This window comes from Bradysia coprophila (genome assembly GCF_014529535.1).
Source record: "Bradysia coprophila strain Holo2 chromosome X unlocalized genomic scaffold, BU_Bcop_v1 contig_173, whole genome shotgun sequence".
Taxonomy (NCBI): Eukaryota; Metazoa; Arthropoda; class Insecta; order Diptera; family Sciaridae; genus Bradysia; species Bradysia coprophila.
The window spans coordinates 1,925,114-1,944,530 of NW_023503302.1; the positions used below are offsets into that span (position 1 = coordinate 1,925,114).

Sequence of the window (19,417 nt, forward strand, 5' to 3'; positions counted from 1 at the left end):
CAGCTGTTTCCAAAACAAATTCATCTACACATCGAAATACAATAGAAATACACATAGAGAGAGAAGTAGAAGAAAAAAACGAGTTGGGAAAGTTTTCCGTGAGCTTTCAATACGCCCAATCCTTTTTTTTAAAACAGACTACACATATAGTACGAAATGTGGTTAGAAGTTGTGATAACTTTATTACACCACTTTTATGTCTGTCGTCTATAAATATATTCTTGTTATTACATTCGACACGCATCGTACACAAAAATAGATTTACCAAATTAATCAATATAAACAATCTTACCCATTAAAATAGAATCGCACTGTGTGTCGTAGTATGGAGATATATATAAATGACAAACAAAATCCAGAATGTGAAATTTTATTATATATCCAAAACAACACTGTAATCCAAAAAATATCCAAAATATGGCTTTTTATATCCGATATATCCAATGAACTGCAGTGCACCAAAAAAATTAAAAAACAGAAAAAATTGTAACTCACACCAAACCAAAAAAAAATACGCCTGATTAATTTATGCCTCTCACTTCCATATATTTCTAGTATATCTTTTAAAAATGAAAACTTAATCGCATAAAAAACAACACAATTTTTTATGGAACATAGATAGATAACTTGTCAAAAGCTTTCCATGCATATTTTATAGTATACTGCGACAGGACGACAAAAAATAGAGAGCACAATTTCGATAAGCACGTTGCTATATTTATTTATGGGCAAGAAGAATATAATATAGTGTACGGAAGTTTGATTTTATTTAATATTTAAAAATGTTTTTTTTTGTATTTATTTTTAGAAACTTTTTTCCACTATGCTTTAAAAAACAATCACAAATTTACAGTTTTTCGTTTCAATTTATTTTTCTCTGTTTCAAAAATATTCGTATTTCAAGCAATTGGCTAATTTGTATCTAAAAAAATGTTTTGATTTTTTTAAAAAAATTCTCTCATTCTCAAAAGTCAGTTCAGTTCTATCAAACAATTCTGTTAAAACAAACTTTCACTGAATATTATTTCGCTTTTAAATATAAACAAACCGTTCGTATACCGACCAACGTACAAACTGAAGAGTATCTAAGGAAAATCCCATTGTTTGACTCAAAAATTTTCGTTTATCAGAAGGATGTTCAAAAGCTACGCATATTCGGTTCCATCTATACCGACACATTGACGAACCGTTATGCCGACAACGAATTCAACAACGAAGCCGTGACGATAATTTTACGATGTAGTATAAAATTCACCTACCGAAACAGCATTAGGGAAAAAGCTCAATGCGGAGCACTTTATTCGCTTTACACTTATATTGAGTGAGTGAAAAGCTACGACATCTAATTCCACTGTACGTTAACCTGTTGATTTTTTGTAAAAATAAAATAAAACTCAGCAATGGTGTGCTTATTCTACTTGTATTTCAATTAGTTGGATAGGGTGATTCGGTTTGAAGTGATTTTTCGTGATACCTATTGTACGTCTCGTTATGCGACACATGACGATGCATCACACATAGCAACGATAGAATTATATTGTTCTGTTACGATTTGCAGCTATATGTGGTGTACACTTAAGTAGGTTCACTTGACCATATATACACTATACTGTATGGACAGTACAAGTACAAGCAAAAGTTATTGTCGTTAATTTCCGCTCAATTGGCTTTATAAAAAGTGCTCTGGTGTCTAATAAAATTGTCATTCTGCATTTATATTGTGTGCGGATGATTTAATGTGACAACGAATTGATGCTATCTAAGAACACACGTAATTTGAGCTGATTAATTTAACCACTTAATTCATTCGTCGTATATAATAGTTTAAGAAAACTGAATTTTAAGACATTCAGATTTTTTTATTGAATTCGAATCGGTTTATATCCTGAAAGCTTAATATTTGGTTCAAGTCGAGAAAAATCTCTGCCAGAATTTAGTCTTTCTGCCTTGAGTGAAACAATTTTAATAGAATGTTTTCTTTACGTGTTGCCTAACACGGGTGACGGTTTCTTTCTTCAAAGTATTCCCATAGTATTCTATTTTCATATTTCGCTTTTCTACTTAACCTTTTGTGCGCGACTATGTTATCTCCTTATAATAGCGGCGAGAAAAAAAAATCGCCAAGCTTCGGATAATGTTGTAAACTTATTTTAAAACTAATGATTTTGCATTAATCACTTAAAGTATTAAAAAAAAAAAAAAAAAAATTGTGCTTGCCGGTTGTAAGAATTAAACAGTTCGTGCCAGCAACGTGTGCCCGAACCTCGATTACTAACAGTGTCAGTCTGACACCTTATTCAGCTTTCCACTATTAATAAAGACAAACTGGTTTTTGTAGGAGACAGTGCTAATTTCTATGCATAAACTTTTTGCAAGTGGTAAAAGATCAATATACGACGTCAAATGATCCGTCAAATGAGTATGAAATCTGAACTGCCATCTTTACGTTCAATTTTTAAATTGAATTTGACTAAATTTTAAAACACGGGCGCCATTCAGAAATTACTCACACGAAAAATTATGATTTTTAGACATCGTAAAAATTAGTGGAGAAAATTATTGAAGCGTACGCTTACGATTTTGTCCCTCCCCAGGCGTCCCACTAAATTTTGCCTTGTCCGAAATTCGGACATTTAGGACAATTCATAAAAATTTCGGACATTTTCTGCAAACATTTCGGACATTTTTTTTCTAATTTTCACTAAAGTTACGCATTAGAAAAAGTCTGTAAGTCATTTGAGTCCATTCCACCCACAAATTCTAAGGCTTTATATGAGATGAGAGAGATGAGATTTTTTTTAAAAGTATACTTTGACATGACCTGTAGCTGTACATATCATAAACCTGAATAGAGGGCTTGAAACCTTCACGAAAAGATGTAGGTTAACTAATGCATGTCGCGGAAGAATAATATCTGACATGTTTCTGACGTAAGGGTTTGTAATAGATCCCATATAAATTTCGTCAAACAAACGAAAATCTAGATTTGGTATTTTAGTATAAAAATTCAGAAAACAGAAATCCAGATCTTCATTTGTCAAACGAAATTCTTGTGAATTCAATTACAAACCACAACTCCCGAATCAGAAACATGTCGTATTTTAACCTTGCGAGACTGTATGTTTAAATAAAACCAGGTTGAATACGGGTCAGGCTTCTTTCCGTTCCTCAAATTTTGGACAAATGCTGAGAAATACATTTTCCTCGCATAGAATAATTTCCTCAAATATGTGGTTTTTAGTCAATACACTTCCTTCGTCGACCTACATCATTTGCATGTATTTCATCGAAGGATGGAAGAAATAATGATCACAAGCAAGGTTAAAATTTCGATGCGCCACAGGCGAATCTTGTAATTAGTTTCCATTAAACCTGTTGGAATTTTTGTCTACTTTTCCTACTATTACTTCAAAAATTCGATCATATTCTCCCTTCTATTCGAAATTTTTTAATGTCGACTATACTGAAAAAATGCTTAAAAAAGATATTGGAGTCAGCCAAGATGTGACCCAGGAAACTCTTAACGTGGCTGTCTTTTAGAGCTACAGCTATTTTCTAACATATTCATTCGCTGCGCTCACTCGTTATATTATTATCTTAATATTGATTTATTGATTTTCACTCGAAGGAAGAATTGTAACATTATGCCCGAGTACCATAATCAGAAAAACAGGAATTTTTTTTTTTGAGGAAATGCTTTTTTGAATGAAAACCAGGTCTAGAAAATTAGCTGAATTAGCTGAGTTAGTTATCGTGTTCCATAGGAAAAGAAACAATGAGCATATCGGTTTTTCGAGAACTACTCCCAGACCATTGAGCTGATAACGCCCATTTAAAAACTTGACCTGATGAATTCAGTTCTCCTTCGAACAAAACGTTTTTGAAAATCGATTTAGATTTACTCAAGTTAAAAAAATATTACACATTTAACGTTTCATATTTAACGTCGTATTTCCACATAATTTTCAATAGTTATAGTTATAGTTATTTAGGGACAAAGTATTGATAGACTGAAAGTTCAATTAAAAATTCTGTGAAGCGCGCCGCAGGCAATTTTTTTGAAAATGAGACTTTTCTAAGTTTATATATTTAATTCTGGTCAGGTCTTGAAGAATATTTCGGACATTTCGGACAATTTCGGACAAATGTGTAAAATTTCGGACAAGTGGGACGCCTGGATTTTGTCCCTCTCTTTGGGGAGCGTGCGAAATTACCTTACTATTCTGGACGGTTATATAATCTGCTATCGTTAACTGGGCCAACTGGCTTATAAGAATGCAATGGTAAAACTAATGAAATAGGTCTATCATTCAATCTGTCAGATTTTGCTGAGATCAGGTTCCAGTCAAACAAAAATTAGTTCAGGCTTACCTAAGACTGAGCTTGTCACCTGCGAGCATGTTCAAACGGAAGTCTGGGCCGGTAGCTTGACTTCTGGTTTAAAAATTGTGAGTCGTGTTCAGGCTAACCTGAAAAGTTTAAAGAAATTTTTTAGATTCTAAATATAACGAACTTATCGAACCCGAAATGACAAATTTCGTACTAAGGTTCATCCAGATAGAACCTGACCTGACTTAATCTAAATTTACTCAGTTCATTTCCATGTCAAATTCCACGCTTTTCTGTTAAAAATTATTTAAAGAAAAGAAGTGATCCGGTGATAACTGTTATATTTACTGTCTGTAAAAGCTACATTTAACTACATTGCAACACCAAAAAGCGACATTTTGAATTTAGGAATGTTACATGGAAGTGGCTAAAAATGGTTTTTAAAAGATAATAACAGCAGATGTCAGTCTCGCAATTTTATTGTTTTCCAATGAACTGAAAAAAATATTTACAAAGACAAATCAGCAGCTTAAAATTCTCGGGAACACTTCATGAACAATTACAATATTGTACGATTTGAATGAATCAATTTTACAAGTTCAAATTTTAGTTCTGCTTAAAATGAAGCAATTTATCAGTGCTGCTTAATAATTTATTCTGACGACCAAGTTTGATCGATTGAAGGCACGTATCGGCAGCTGCGGCTGCAGCATGTTGGAAACTTTTACCACTGCCATAATAATTCACCGAATCGACCTACGAGAACAGTTCGTTTCCTAATGGAATATTTTTTTCATTATAATGACACAATTTTACCTGTACAACAGTTTTAAACATGTGACGCTCGCCTGGACGAAGAATGGTTCGATAATTCAGTTCATCATACATTTCGTACAATTTAATGATCGATAAATTTGGTACAACATCATTTAAATATTCCTGGTTCGCCCGTTTCTGATGCACACCAGTTTCAAATGAGTGAAGATATTTACTTGCTGCATTGTCATTTGCTTCGTCACTGGTGTTTCCTTCACCAAAATATTGTACATGGTCAATCTGGAATGTTTGTAAAACGTAAATAAAATGCATAGGAGGAGATTATAAGAGGAGAGTTAATTTTAACATATTACCTGCAACACTGCACGGTATTTATTTTGATCGTTACAGGTAAGACTTTTGGTAAAAGTAACGCACATACGGTTCAGTTTATTGAATGAGTCGTGATATTTTTCGGTATTACTCTGTAAAAGATAAATGCAACAAATGAATAAAAAAACGGAAGTTATGTTCACCAAACGCGATTAGTTGAAACAGTTGATAATGAAATAAGGGCAACGCGTTATCTATCGAAACGTCGCCTGTCTCAGCAATAAAATTCTTTTGCTTATCGCCAGAAAAAGACTACCAAAACACCAAAAATGTTCTTTTCCGCTCCCAATTCATATAAGTACTATACATACATAGCGATACTATAGGAGAACGGCATACACCTGAATATTCTGAACGTATACGAACGAAAATGACCAACAAAAATGCAGAGTATACCACCTACCCTTAATAAACAAGCAAAAAAAATTACGCACACCACACCGTTACATTGCACTAAAAATTCATCTCTCGAATCTCTATTTTTTCATTCTATTTTTAGACCCGCACGAAATTTCTAATTTGTCAGGGTCTAATAGTCTCGCAACCCATGTGGAATACGCAGAAGTTTTTCTTTCCTTATCCTATACTACCAATTATTCGAGAGCATTGAGAGTCAGAAAAACTGTTTTCATGTTTCTGGGTGAAAATACTTTCGCCTCTCATTTTCACTCACTAAAGAAAATAAATCAACTTTCACAAACGTATGCATGAAACGTTTAATACATAACTCGGGAAAAGTGATTTTTTGGTAATTTAGCATGTAACCTTTGCCTTCGGGTCGTGTTACAACTTACAACAATGCATACTCACAAAAAATACTTTCTCCTTGTTAGGGGCCATTCACAAATTACGCACGCACCGAATTCGAAATTTCAAACCCCGCTCCCCCCTTGCACGCGAAAATGTATGGAGAAAATTTCAAAAATGTATGAAGCGTACGCTTTTGTCAAACCCCCCCTCCCCCCTTAAGAGCGTGCGTAATTTGTGAATGGCCCCTTATGTAAAGACCTATATTATTTACTAAAGGCAATACTCGAAAATCCGATTGTTCGTACAGTTGCCATCACACTTAGAGGTGTGCGCCGATCTTAAAATAGCTGGCGGCGGTGCGCCGACTGGTAAGGGATCGGCGGCGGCGCGCCGTAAGAAATTTGTAGTCGGCGGCGGTGCGCCGATCGGCGCGCCGATAAATTTACAAAAAATCTAAACTTTCGAAAATAATGCAAAAACATTTGAAAAAGCGTGCGCAATCCTTTTTCCGAACACTGAATTCTTACTATCTTGCGATCTGAAGTATCAACCACTTATACAAGGGGAATCAACTGAGACATATCTCACCTTTTATATTTTGAATGTACAATCACTGACCTATTATTTTAAAAACATCTAATTTAATGAATCCAAGAATGATTAGTGAGTTTGCGTAAATGACATATAAGCTATAAGTCAACTTATAGGTTTGTTCCAAATAACTGTAAACCCAAACTTTGACAACACGAACGCCGACGGTTTCATCCACAGAGATGAACATAACCTAAACGTCAACAAATTTCTTTGTAAATTTTTCGTTAAAATTTTCGTCAACCTGAAAGTTGAGGTTAAGTTGCCTTCTGTGGATGTAATTTGACATTTCGAAATGACCTTGGAACAAACCTATAAGTTGGAAATTTTAAGTCACATCTTCATACTAGATGTTCTGCAGGTTTCTTATTTCCAACTTATAATTTATGTCATTTACGCAAACTCGCTACTTTTATCTTTCGATTTATGCAATAATCGTTCCCGTTGCCTTTAGTCCATCTTCGATGTAGGAGTGAGATCGTAGTAGAAGGTTTTCGCAAATAAGAGATTTAGATCAACTTAAATTTATAAGTTATAAGCGTAATAAGTGTATAGACTACGCCAAAATGATTTTTTCCCAAATTTTTTACATAACGCAGCTAAAAATTGAAAATAAAGATATCCGTGTCTCGTCTTTTGACGAAAAAACTTGAAACCGGAAAGATTTTCCACTTTATAAATTCCTGAAACATGTGATTTGCGCCATTTTCCACCCAATATCCACATAAGGTCTTAAGTTTGCCACTTTACAATTGCTGTAGTATTCACCCAGTTTTGACTGATTCACTGAATTTTGTTCTCTTTCTTATTCCTCTTGTCTGCATCAACAGACAATAAGAGAAACGTCGTCTGCCGTCTGCCGTGCTCCATTCCATTGCACAGAAAATAGAGTAACGTACCCAACGGTTCACGTTAAGTGAGGATACAGAAAAGACAAATGCTGTTTCGATCTCGGGTATCGATTACGGTCCCAGGGCAGCGTGATCTGACCATCCTCAGTTGTATCCATCGATACCCTTTCCAAGACAGCAGCAAACTTTTTCTTTGGACTAGTATTTAAAATTTGCATAAAACACTTGCCATCTACTGATGGAAATAGGAAACGTTATAGAAAGCTACTTCGAAGATAACCCTATCGTAGCATCAGAAAGAAAATCACCGAAGTTCCAACAATTTTTTTTTACAAAAAACTTCTTTCTACGCATATAGAAACATAGCAGCATATAGAAACCTGACTTATAAATTAAGAGAGATAAACATTTGCTAAAACCTTGTACTCAGGCACACACTTTTGTATAGATTTTTCAATTTAAGTTTATATTGTTGCCCATTAAAATGGCTGAAAACGTATATAATTTCGGCGCGACGAAAATACAATCGGCGGCGGCGGCGGCGTGAGCTATTATTTTTCGGCGGCGGTGCGCCGAAAATTTAGCAAAAAATCGGCGGCGCGCCGGCGTAAAATCGGCGGTGCACACCTCTAATCACACTCATCCGTCTACGTTTAGGTCTCTGTTTACTTGACAGCTATGTATCAAAAAATTGTGTCACATCTGACTTTGAAAAGCGTTTATCTTCTATTAAAAATGCCTAAGAGGCTAGTTTAGCCTCAAAATATTGTTGGACACTTTTGCGTTGATTTCAAAGCCAAAATGGAACACCAACACTGGTGTGGGTCTCACAATTCGATCTGAGTTAAATAGCCGACATAAGTCTGTCCGTTCGTTGAATCAATTGCTCATTTTACTCATTCAAAAATTAAAATGTTTTCGCTTCATTCCTACTAAAGAAACGAAGCTGAAATGATCAATCTTAAGAGTAAAAATCATATCAGCATGTGTTTTGCATAAATTTTACGTTAGATCAGTTTTGTTAAAGAAATTTTATTTCGGAAAAGAAACAAAAAAAAATCTCCCATCTGATTAACTGATTGTTTGAAGTGTTTTAATGATTAAAAATTTAAAAAATATTTACGGTAAATGATGATTTCGCAGAATAAATTTTTGTGAATAAATTATTGAAAAAAGGTCGGCTCATTTTACGTACATATATTGATGATTTGTGTGCCTACATACGTACCTAAATACACGGTAAATATTTTAAGAAGAAAGAAGAAGAAAAAAGGTTTTCGTTAGCTCGAAAAAAAATAACTTCTTTTATTTGCACTGTCCGTGACCATTGGCATATCATCGGTTTTGCGATAAATTCAGATCGTATTCGTTTTTTCGTTGTGTTACTTTAGCGATTAAATGCTGTGTTGATGACTTTGTACATTGTACCTAAATATTGTGATTAAACGGAATTTTGTTTATGTTTATATTAATTTGAGTTGTGCTACAATTTAACGTTTGACTATGAATTTGTTTTTGTACGTCGCACTTACGGCGTATTTTACGGCTCTCTGTAACAGTGAAAATGTGTTTAACCGAGTATTTCGTCAAGTGGCTGAAACCATAAATTATGACAAAAGTTCAAGTGATCAGGAGGAAGGCACAACCACAGCTCCATGGAATCCGTTAAATTGGTTCATACCAAAATTGAATGCAATACCGTATAATCCGGATACGGACCTAGGAACGGTACGTTCATTTACTTAAATTTATGAAAAACAACACTCGTTGCAGATTTGTGATATTTTCATTAAAATATTTTTATGATGAGCATGATATACTGATGCTTTTTGGTGTGCATGTAACTCATATTTTGGAGTGACACTCAATGGGGTTCAATGTGAAAATTTAATATTCGATCCGATTGAATAATTCATTTTATTGAAGTATTAACTCGCATAATTATTATTGAAGGTTTTCACATATTTATAAATTGATTTAAATGACGCATTAATTGTATAGCAAAATGTTTACAAAAAGCACATGAACAAATAAAATCATTCTCACGTTTCATTATGCAACAAAAATGCTGTACATTTTCCACGAAAATGCTATCGAGCTCCTGATTTTTATCGCTGCTAATACGTTGCACTATGAACTTGCACCCCTGCTGCAATCTATTAACGAGCAAAAAAATCAACCCAATACGAAAAAACACTCCACATTTTCAACGCACACACACACACTCAACTTTTCGTTCACTCAATTGATACATTGAAATTTTTGTTTTTGTTTTTTGTAGCGAGCTGCCATTTATTTGGAGTATTTCTTTTAATGAAAAATTGACATTTGTTGAAATAACGGTCATATTGTGCGGGTCGTTTATGCCTTTTGATATTCAAGAATCATAAATGAAGAAAATGAAGTATTCAATACTAAGACCCATGCTTTTAAATCATTCGCATTTGTTACGTTGAGATTCAACCATTCAATAACGTATATTGTTCCCTTGACTGAAGGTCAAGGGTCTAGCGCCAAAAAATGTGAGTGCCGGTAGTCAATAGGAAAGAATCGGATAATCGGACAGTCCTGGGGGAGGGGGTAAAATAGGAAAATCCGAAATTTCATGAAATTTTTGTCACTACGATAAGTCAAACAAATAAGATCCGGTCCGGATGCTTGATATGTCAGTAGATGCGTCTTGGCCCAAATATGAACCCTATTGACTTTGACCGGCAAAGGTCTTTACCTAAGGGAACGAGGAACAAAAACGTTTGGTGTCAAAATCCTCAATATTGAAATTTTGTCACTACGATAAGTCAAGCAAATGAGATCCGGTCCGGATGCTTGATATGTCAATAGATGCGTCTTAGCCCAAATATGAACTCTATTGATTTTGACCGGCATATTTCTTTACCTAAGGGAACGAGGAACAAAACAGTCAAGGGACCTGACCCGCCGCTAGGTCGGGAGCAAGTGTACTGTAAGAGTTAAGTATTTTTTACGTTTATTTAAACCTGTTCATGAATGATGTCCTATCGGCTCGCAAGCGAAATTGACTAGGTCACACCACCCCAATTAAAAATGAGCTTGCATACCAAATCTCTAAACTTACCCGAGGCCAAAATATAAAAAAAAAATTTCTGGGCTCCATCAAAATTTAGCCAATTTTACATCTTTGGGTCTAAATTACATTATATACCTTCTATCGAAACGTTAGCCACTTTATTTTGGGCGGGTGCACAGTGTTGGATTTCGTAAAAAAGGCATTTCGTATTACGTATTTCGTAGACGATTATATTCGGTAAAAACGGATTAATATTGAAATACGGATATCTCTTGAACACAATAGACCAGATACAAAAATCCGAAACACGTTTATCATAAAATTACATACATACGAAATTCTCACATTTTTACGAAATTCATCACTTCTTATGTTTACTTGCACGGCAGAGTAAAGTAAACCAGGCAAGAGAAGTCCATTTGACGAGAGACGTAAATGCGTAAGTAAGCCTATAATTTCGGCGCAAAATGCTTTAAACGAATACGTAAACGATTGTAACGGGGTTTAGGTCCCTCCTTTGAATGTATTTTCGTCGTCTGCTCCTGCCTGGTTTACTTTACTCTGCCATGTTACTTGTATATACACTCGCTCACTCGTTATAGGGTAGACGTAGCAATCCTCAGAAAAGAAAAATTCGTCGGACGAAAAAAAAAATATGAATGCAACAACAATAGCTGTCAGATGACTCATAGTTGTCCGAGGATTGGTACGCTTACCATATTACACAAATGCGTACGAAGTAATTTTCAGTTTAAACTCAAATTGAACAAAAAAAGCTACTATTACCGTCAGCTCGACCTATTCGTACGAAAAATTCGTTTTTTTAATTCTTGATCGAACTTAATCAGTACAATCGTTTATGTTGTCAGAATTTCTAATTCGTAAGTTTTACCTACTCTAAGCGTAGATTAGTTACATTAAACAGAAAAGTGAATTTTTAATTACGATTAATAAAGCAAAAAACGTAAATTCAAAAATTCTCCTCTACTATTTACGCAATATCATGACTAGTAAATTACTGGAGGTAATAAAAAAAACCGATTTTGAATATAGAGTCATGGTAATATCGTAATGGAAAGAATCTAAAAAAATCAACCGAACTTTATATTTGTTACAAAAGTTCAAACATTTCTTCGACATAATGAAGACTGAAAGAAAGATAATGCCAATTAAATTGGCATTCGATATTCGATCAGATAATTTCGTCTGCAACTATATAATTACCTTCATTCAATCAGAGAATATTACTTAATGAATTATTACGCTTGGATATAACACATCGAAATTATTATGTTATTATAAATTGAAAAACCTTTGAAAAAAAATATTGCTAAAGTTTTTTAACACTATACGCAAAAAGTGTCGACATTTTTTAGCTTCCTAAACCGAAATTAGGACAATGAAACTTGAAATGATTTCTAATGAGTAATTGGAATGCGGTAAAATATTTGTTTATTCACTGATAATGTACAAAGCGACGTCATTCTATGAAAAAATATGCAAATGGAATGATTTTTTTTTACTTTTTTTTACGTTTGTGGCATAAGTTTTCATAATGTTATACATTTAAGCATGGCTCAAGCAGACGGCCATTTCATCTGTTAACGACTGTAAGAACCAAAATAAGGGAAGGTTTATGAAGTAAAAGATTTGATAATTTTATTGCCCCTCTTACGTTTAAACTAAGACAGGCAGAATCCAGAATGGATTTAAAATTTACTTTGGGACCTCTCTTCCTGGAAACATTTTCTCCCTCTGAATGCTCCTGTCGTTATATGATTGACGTATAAGAATCTAAGTCTATCGAAAAATTGTATAATTTACAGTTGGTTCATTCTAAAAGCACATTTGACAGTTTTTTAAGTGTTTGCAGCCAATGATATTTTGGTGCCAAATTTGAATCGCCTTAGCGATTTTAAATTTCCCGGCTTAACATCATAGACTGGGAAGCACTTAATTGAATGAGAAGATCGATGACTTTTAAAACTGTGATAAATCTAAAATTGTGTAATCTAAAGATGAACACTGTAATTACAAACTTTTCTACAACAAGAGTTTAGTACATCAGAATCGCAATTCATCATCATTTTATGTCATTACAGTGGAAGAAAATGGACAAGTGACATTGTCAACGATCACAACCCAATTGATGTTATATTCATTCTATATATGAACGACGGAATCCACGTAGAATGAATAAAGTGAATTTTATTGAATCTTCCTTCGTTTTGAAATGAATCCGAATAGCTGACATAGTGAAAGATATACGTACGATTCTAAACACATCAAAATACGCAAAAACAATTTCGCAACGTGTTGCATGCAATGTTTTATGCAACGATTTGTGAAAGGTGGACCAAACGTAGCTCCGATTGTATTCGCATACAATGAATGCAAATAAACTTTTTATTTATTTGACGTTCTACGGTTTCATTTGTTCCACATCGTTCCACATGTTGTCACCAAAAGGAACGTAAATATAGAGTCGTTGCACTCACTCGTACACGTGGTGTGGAAGGAAATGTAAAGAGAGTCAATACTTTTATGTGATGAAATACAAGTGGAACGAATAAAACGAATAAAAAAGTAAAGACTTATTTTGGAATACCTTACTTTGAAGTACTCGTTTTAGGAACGAAGCTTTTCGTACGGAAATAAATATCGCCGCACGATTGAAAATTCAATTTGTGCCACCGAGAATTGAAATATGACGGATTTCAATATCGATAACTAGATTGAAATGTCCAAAATTACAACAATTTCTCGTTGGCACAAAGCATGATGTGTTACACGTATTGTAATGAGATTTTTTCAGCACTAGTGCTGAAAAAATCAACATTACAATACTTGTAACACAACATACTATTGTGCCACCGAGAATTGAAATACGACTCTTTTCAGTACTCATTTTAGTGTTGTAAAGTGACTTATTTCAGCACCCGTTTGATTTGATATTACAACACTCAAAGCAGTGTTGATATGAATTTGTATGAGTTATTACAGTATTCGTTTGAGAAAATGCAAAGCAATGTGATCGATCAAATTTGAAGAGTGATTGTTTACAATGAAAATTATGATTTTTTGTGCTCTTGTCTATTTCAATTCTCGGTTGACACAAAGCATGATGTGTTACACATCATAATGTTGTAATGAGATTTTTTCAGCACACGACCCAAGTGCTGAAAAAATCAACATTACAATACTTGTAACACAACATACTAGTGTACACAAAATAGCTATTTATGATAAGCACCATTTCGTGCAAAATAGCAAATATCTCAACTCAGTGACGAAAAATAAAACTTTTGTGGTTCGACCTCAAGTAAATATCTACACATGTGGCATAAATACCTATTTTATAACATTTGCTACAATGTAAGTTTTGCTCAATAAATGTAAAAAGAATTAAAGTTAGGAACAAGAATTAATGTACAGCAGTGCGATCAAAGTAGTACGTAAATAAATTTTCATATTTGCGCACTAGTGCGTAAATTGACGTTTGTAAAAAATGAGGATCATCCTTCTATAGATAAAATCTAAAAGAATCGTTTTTGATTAACATTAACTACATAAAATTGTGTTGCTAACACGTTAGTAAATGGGGGTTTTGCGCATGCCAGTTTGCGGAGTAAATCCTCATTTTCGCAAACGTCACTTTTTACGCACTAGTTCGTCAATACCACAACTATAGTTAAACTATTTCAAGGGTGTGAAGTTATTTTATTTTCAGATTTTATTTTACCGAATAGATGTGGAAAATATTGACATTTTGATATTTTAATAAATACGAAGTGCACACTGCACACAAGCAATTGAAAATCTGTTCCTATTGAATTTTGCTTCGCTTTAATTAGTGTTTCTTTCGAAGTTTGTCGAAACTATATAATATAAATAATAAAGAAAAGTTTGATCGAAACAGATTTCCAATTGATCGTGTTAATTCAGAAGAGCGATCTGTATCTTATGCGGTGACCCTCTAACCCCTATCGAGATAAAGAATAAAAAAAAACCTATAGTTCTCGTTGCATGATTGCGACATGTAGGTGATGAATAGTTTAGAGTTTTTCTGTCTCGAAAATCGATTTGTTTGATATATCGTGTGAAAAATGCTACCAATTCGATTTTTATTAGAACTGAAACGTAGAATTATTTTTCACCAATTTACATACACCGGCCAGCCACATGGCAAGAGTATAACGGTACGATTTAAAATAATTTAATTTTCTATGTGTTTTGTGAACCAAACAACTCGTTTAGCGCAGTCATTTAATGACCCTTCAAAAGGTCGCAGTACAATCTTCACAATTCAGTTTATATTTTTGATTTGAATAAATATTTGAATTTGAATTTTCGTAGAAATTAAGCTGCATTGATAACTTGGGGGTCATGTCTGCCGAACATTCCATTCCACATTAAAATCTTGTTTACAGAAAATAACCAAAATTTCAATTATGAATCATGGAAATATATACAATTTATTCATCACTTAAAATGAACAGAATTATTGCTATTGATTAATGTGTCCTATACGGTGATATTTTCAGTGTGAAATAGCAGCACGACACGGATACCCGTGTGAAGCACATGTTGTGATTACAGAGGATGGGTACCTACTCACAATACATCGCATTCCATGCGGACGTATTGGATGTGAGCATGTTGGAAAACGGGGCTCAGGTCAACCGGTCTTTTTGCAACACGGATTGTTGTCAAGCTCAGCAGATTGGTTACTGAGTGGACCTGAAAAGGCATTAGGTAAGTCGGGTGCACAGTATGGGCACGTTCTTGTATACGGTTAATTTAGACGCATTCAGAACGTTTTTGAAAATTTGAACGTTAATTTTAATGAACAAATCTCTGCTGACCAATCTATGGAATCCAATAGTAAAGTCGTTTGTGGTTTCAGGATTTATTTTGGCCGATGCCGGCTATGATTTGTGGTTGGGAAATGCCCGTGGCAATACATACTCGAAACGACATATCTCAATACGTCACGATGACTCTCGATTTTGGGACTTTAGCTTTCACGAAATGGCACTGTACGACCTACCCGCCGAACTTGACTACATCTACAAGATCAAAGGTGGTGATTAAAATTGATTTTTTATATCGAGAAAAATTAACAAAACGCTTGGACAGGCATTGAAAACTATTCAGCGAACAATGCATCTGATTATCCACATAGTCTGGTGTATGTGGGACATTCTATGGGCACTACAATGCTGTTTGCAATGCTTTCACTGCGGCCGGAGTACAATAGCAAAATTCGAGCTGTTATGGCTTTAGCGCCTGTGGCATACATGAGCAAAGTAAAAAGTCCAATACGGCTTTTAGCACCATTTTCCAAGGATGTAGAGGTATATTTGAATTTAATCGGAGAATTTTTGTTTTCATTTTATTTCGAAACACATTTGCATGTTGACCATCATTCGAAAAAAATTTTTAAAAAGATAAATCGCAATTAAAAAATGTTTAATAACTAAACAGATTCTTTCAGTTAGAAATAGAATAGATTATTACGATTCGAATCAACAAAAAAATGAATATACCAATAATGTTCCCAATTGGGTCGATTATATTGCTGAAACACTTTTAAATCGGGTGTCGTTAAGTTTGTTGGTGAGTCTTATTTAAAAACAAAACAAAAAAAAAACCAAACGAACAATGAAACTCCTTCAAGTTTCGCTATCAACTTTGAATAAAGCTTCATTAACAACGGTATTAAACTTTTAGAAACGGCAAGCGTATCGCAACAAAAACGTTAAATCTGTTACTTTAATTGTATAAAGTATATCCTGATCTTTGACACAAAATCTAGTACTTCAATATTTTGATCGTACAGTTCGATAGCTGATGACTAGCCGTCTCTATAAGGTTAAAGGTATCTTCACAATTGGGAATAAATATTTATCGGGTGGCTGGTACTATGAAATCTTATATTAATAACTCGACATATGACTCACAGCAGCATAACAAACTTTCTGTTCTTCATTCTGTCTTTCATCTGAAAATGCATCCAATAAGGACATGTGATATTTTTTTTGCAGATGGTAGCCAAGTTCTTAGGGGCCAATGAATTTTTACCGCAAAATAAAATTTTACAATTTTTGGCCAAGTATGGATGTGAGCTCACCGAAGCAGAAAGATACATCTGCGAAAACACAGTGTTTGTTCTGTGTGGTTTCGACAAAGCCCAGTATAATGAGGTTTGTTGGCCAGATCCATGATTCGGAATCGGTTGAATTTTTGTCATTGAATCTTTACAGACATTGATGCCGGTTATATTTGGACACACACCAGCTGGAACGTCTACGAAAACTGTAGTACATTATGCACAGGAAATTCATGAAAGTACGTTAGACAGACCAGATAAGACATTTTTTCCCCTATGGATCATAATGACCATCTAGCTCTTTCATTCACAAGAGCCAGACTGATGTTCGAAGAGCAGTAATCTATTAAATTTTGATAAATTTTTCATTGACAGAGGGAAATTTCCAATATTTCGACTACGGCACAAAGGAGAACATTGTTCGGTATGGACAGGAGAATCCACCGCACTATCAACTGCAGAATATTTCCACACCCATTGCCCTCTTTTACGCACAAAATGATTGGCTGGCGGGCCCGGAGGTACTTACATATTAAGATGCAAAAGAAATTTAGTTTACAAATTGATCGAAAAATCAACAATTTACAGGACGTTTCATTGTTGTTTGACAAACTGCACCGATCAACCATTGGAATGTTCAAGGTGCCGTTTGACAGTTTCAATCACGTTGACTTTATTTGGGGTAAAGATGCTCCGACGCTTGTCTATTCGAAAATGCTGGAAGTTATGTCTAGGTTTCAAAACTAGAATTTTTATCGGCCTATTGCAATGATGGAAGTAAGAGTTCCACAGGTGTGTTCATAAATCGGAAGGGTGTAAAGAATAAATGTCAAATTAAAATTTGCAAAGTTGTTTCCGTAAGTAACACTGTTACTGTAACAGGGAATATTAGTTTCCTTCTCCTAAGGATTAAGTGAGTGATTTCAGTAATTCGTTATGGGAGACAGTTGTTAAGTTAGGCACAGATGACGACACAGGCAGTAATATAAATAAATATGTTCGATGAGCGTAAATGTGTTTCTTACCTGTGAAAATCGATCCATAATATTGCCAGTATTTTTCGTGCGTATCTCGCGTATCTCGTGTCGATTACTCGACGCAGTTTCCTTGAAATGTTTCTGATCATTTTCTTCTTGTGCTTTGATGAATGGATTCGACTGTGTTTTTAATTCAGCAATCGTGTCCATTGTGGTTGTTTTCGATGTCTGCTCCCAAAGTTTCTCTCTTGGATCCACTTCAATGTTCACTTTTGCAACCAAGCGAGATGTGTTCTCAGCTGGGCCATTCCACTGTCTCAACTCTATTTCCTTAACTGCTGGAACTTCCTGCTTTTGATTTTTACAAATAAAGTTTTTCACAGCTTGCACTACGGCTGAGCCTGGAGTTGAGCGCGTTTTCTGTTGTGACGCCTTCTTCAGATGAGATGATAACAATTTTGGCTTCTCGCGAACAGTTACCAAACCGGTGGGCTCTACATTTACAGTAAATTCACCGCTGGATATCAGAAAGTCAATAACACTTTTGTGTTCGAAACACGGTATTTCATTTGTGAATTCCAATTCACAGTAATCGTGTTTGAGTTCACGTAGTGGTGTTGCGTCTTTTTTAAAAACTAACAACGCACGCAGTGTCGATATCACTCTTTGTTTTTCATCCATGGCAAATGTAAAATTGCTCGTCTTTCAACAGTTGAAATTACTTTATAAATCACGGTAACACTTCTTTTCGTTAGTTTAAATTGCTTTAAAATTTCAAACCCCCTTGGAAACAATGCATTTGTTCGTCGAATATTTTTGCAGTATGTCGTCTGTCTTGCGCTTGTGTCATACGTTCCATACGTTTGATGTAAGAGACACCTACTCGACAGCTTTTAGGTAATGTACCGAATGTACCTTTGATCTACTACAATTACTACAAAATTGTCTCTATCACGTTGTGGCAATGCCGCAGCTTCGGGTAGTGCAGCTCAACGTCGCTAGCTTCGTCAGGACCTAATTTACGAATTTCATCAATAAAATATCGGTCCAACACTTAAACTAAAGACTGGCACTTCATTCAAAAATTTTGTTCTAGGGCTGAAATGTAATAGTTTAATTGAGTACCATAAATTTATGCCAACGTTGATTCGTATTATCTTTTAAATTTTATTTGACAATCGATCGACGTAATGGGTTGATGTATTTTGTTGAAAGTAAAATGCTGTATGGAAACTAGCGCTCAAATGTACATAATAGATTTTCGGAAAATTCCATTGCCTTTCTAGTATATTCCGCCATAGAATGACTAATGACGTCGCTTTATTTTTTCGTTATAGGTTTGTTCCAATTAACTGTAAACTTTGACTGGCCGAACGAACACAGTTTCATCCACAGAGCTTGGTTTTCATACAAATATTGATGAGGTTATGTCTCTATGGATGAAATTTAACAGTTATTTTACAATTCGCATGGCCTTGGAACAGACAAATCCAACTTCACTGCACAGGGGTGTAACTTAGAACAATTTTTTATGTCGCTGCTTAGAACATTTTTGATTTTTGTACCAGCCCTGTTGAATGTCGTTCAAAAACATCGAATCGTTTTTTAATTT

At 34.6% G+C, this 19,417-nt stretch overlaps 3 protein-coding genes across 6 annotated transcripts in view; 1 reads left to right on the plus strand and 2 right to left on the minus strand.

Moving 5' to 3' along the window:
- LOC119068081 (teneurin-a) overlaps nucleotides 1-739 on the minus strand; it is a 289,470-nt gene extending 288,731 nt beyond the window's left edge. For all 3 annotated transcript variants that reach the window (XM_037171490.1, XM_037171489.1, XM_037171488.1), the window contains exon 1: nucleotides 293-739. The gene's annotated coding sequence lies outside the window, so the exon portion shown is untranslated. The remainder of the gene's footprint in view (nucleotides 1-292) is intronic.
- Nucleotides 740-4,840: 4,101 nt separating this feature from the next.
- On the minus strand, nucleotides 4,841-18,664 carry LOC119068085. The gene is made up of 4 exons (XM_037171503.1): nucleotides 17,854-18,664; nucleotides 5,460-5,570; nucleotides 5,146-5,385; nucleotides 4,841-5,085 (listed from the first exon to the last, which is right to left on the minus strand). The coding sequence occupies exons 1-4, from the start codon at nucleotides 18,484-18,486 to the stop codon at nucleotides 4,936-4,938; spliced, it is 1,134 nt and encodes a 377-aa protein (XP_037027398.1). The 5' UTR covers nucleotides 18,487-18,664; the 3' UTR covers nucleotides 4,841-4,935.
- Nucleotides 8,596-17,672, plus strand: LOC119068084 (lipase 3-like). 2 transcript variants are annotated; one of them, XM_037171500.1, is made up of 9 exons: nucleotides 8,602-9,398; nucleotides 15,261-15,471; nucleotides 15,623-15,799; nucleotides 15,856-16,073; nucleotides 16,204-16,335; nucleotides 16,764-16,922; nucleotides 16,983-17,067; nucleotides 17,204-17,349; nucleotides 17,417-17,672. In XM_037171500.1, exons 1-9 carry the CDS (start codon nucleotides 9,174-9,176, stop codon nucleotides 17,573-17,575), a joined length of 1,512 nt encoding a protein of 503 aa, XP_037027395.1. In that variant the 5' UTR covers nucleotides 8,602-9,173; the 3' UTR covers nucleotides 17,576-17,672. The 2 variants fall into 2 exon arrangements, with proteins under 2 accessions (XP_037027397.1, XP_037027395.1); XM_037171502.1 differs by lacking the exon at nucleotides 16,204-16,335 and having other exon boundaries at nucleotides 8,596-9,398.
- Nucleotides 18,665-19,417: the final 753 nt, after the last annotated feature.

Bases quoted from the DNA above. Each gene is read 5' to 3' on its own strand.
- LOC119068085 (XM_037171503.1), bottom strand. From the start codon at position 18,486: ATGGATGAAAAACAAAGAGTGATATCGACACTGCGTGCGTTGTTAGTT. The intron at 5,571-17,853 runs GTAAGAAACACA...TATCTTTTACAG, and splicing joins TTATGGATCGATTTTCACAG to AGTAATACCGAAAAATATCA. The intron at 5,086-5,145 runs GTAAAATTGTGT...CTGTTCTCGTAG, and splicing joins TGTTTAAAACTGTTGTACAG to GTCGATTCGGTGAATTATTA.
- LOC119068084 (XM_037171500.1), top strand. From the start codon at position 9,174: ATGAATTTGTTTTTGTACGTCGCACTTACGGCGTATTTTACGGCTCTC. The intron at 15,472-15,622 runs GTAAGTCGGGTG...TTGTGGTTTCAG, and splicing joins TGGACCTGAAAAGGCATTAG to GATTTATTTTGGCCGATGCC. The intron at 16,923-16,982 runs GTTTGTTGGCCA...GAATCTTTACAG, and splicing joins ACAAAGCCCAGTATAATGAG to ACATTGATGCCGGTTATATT.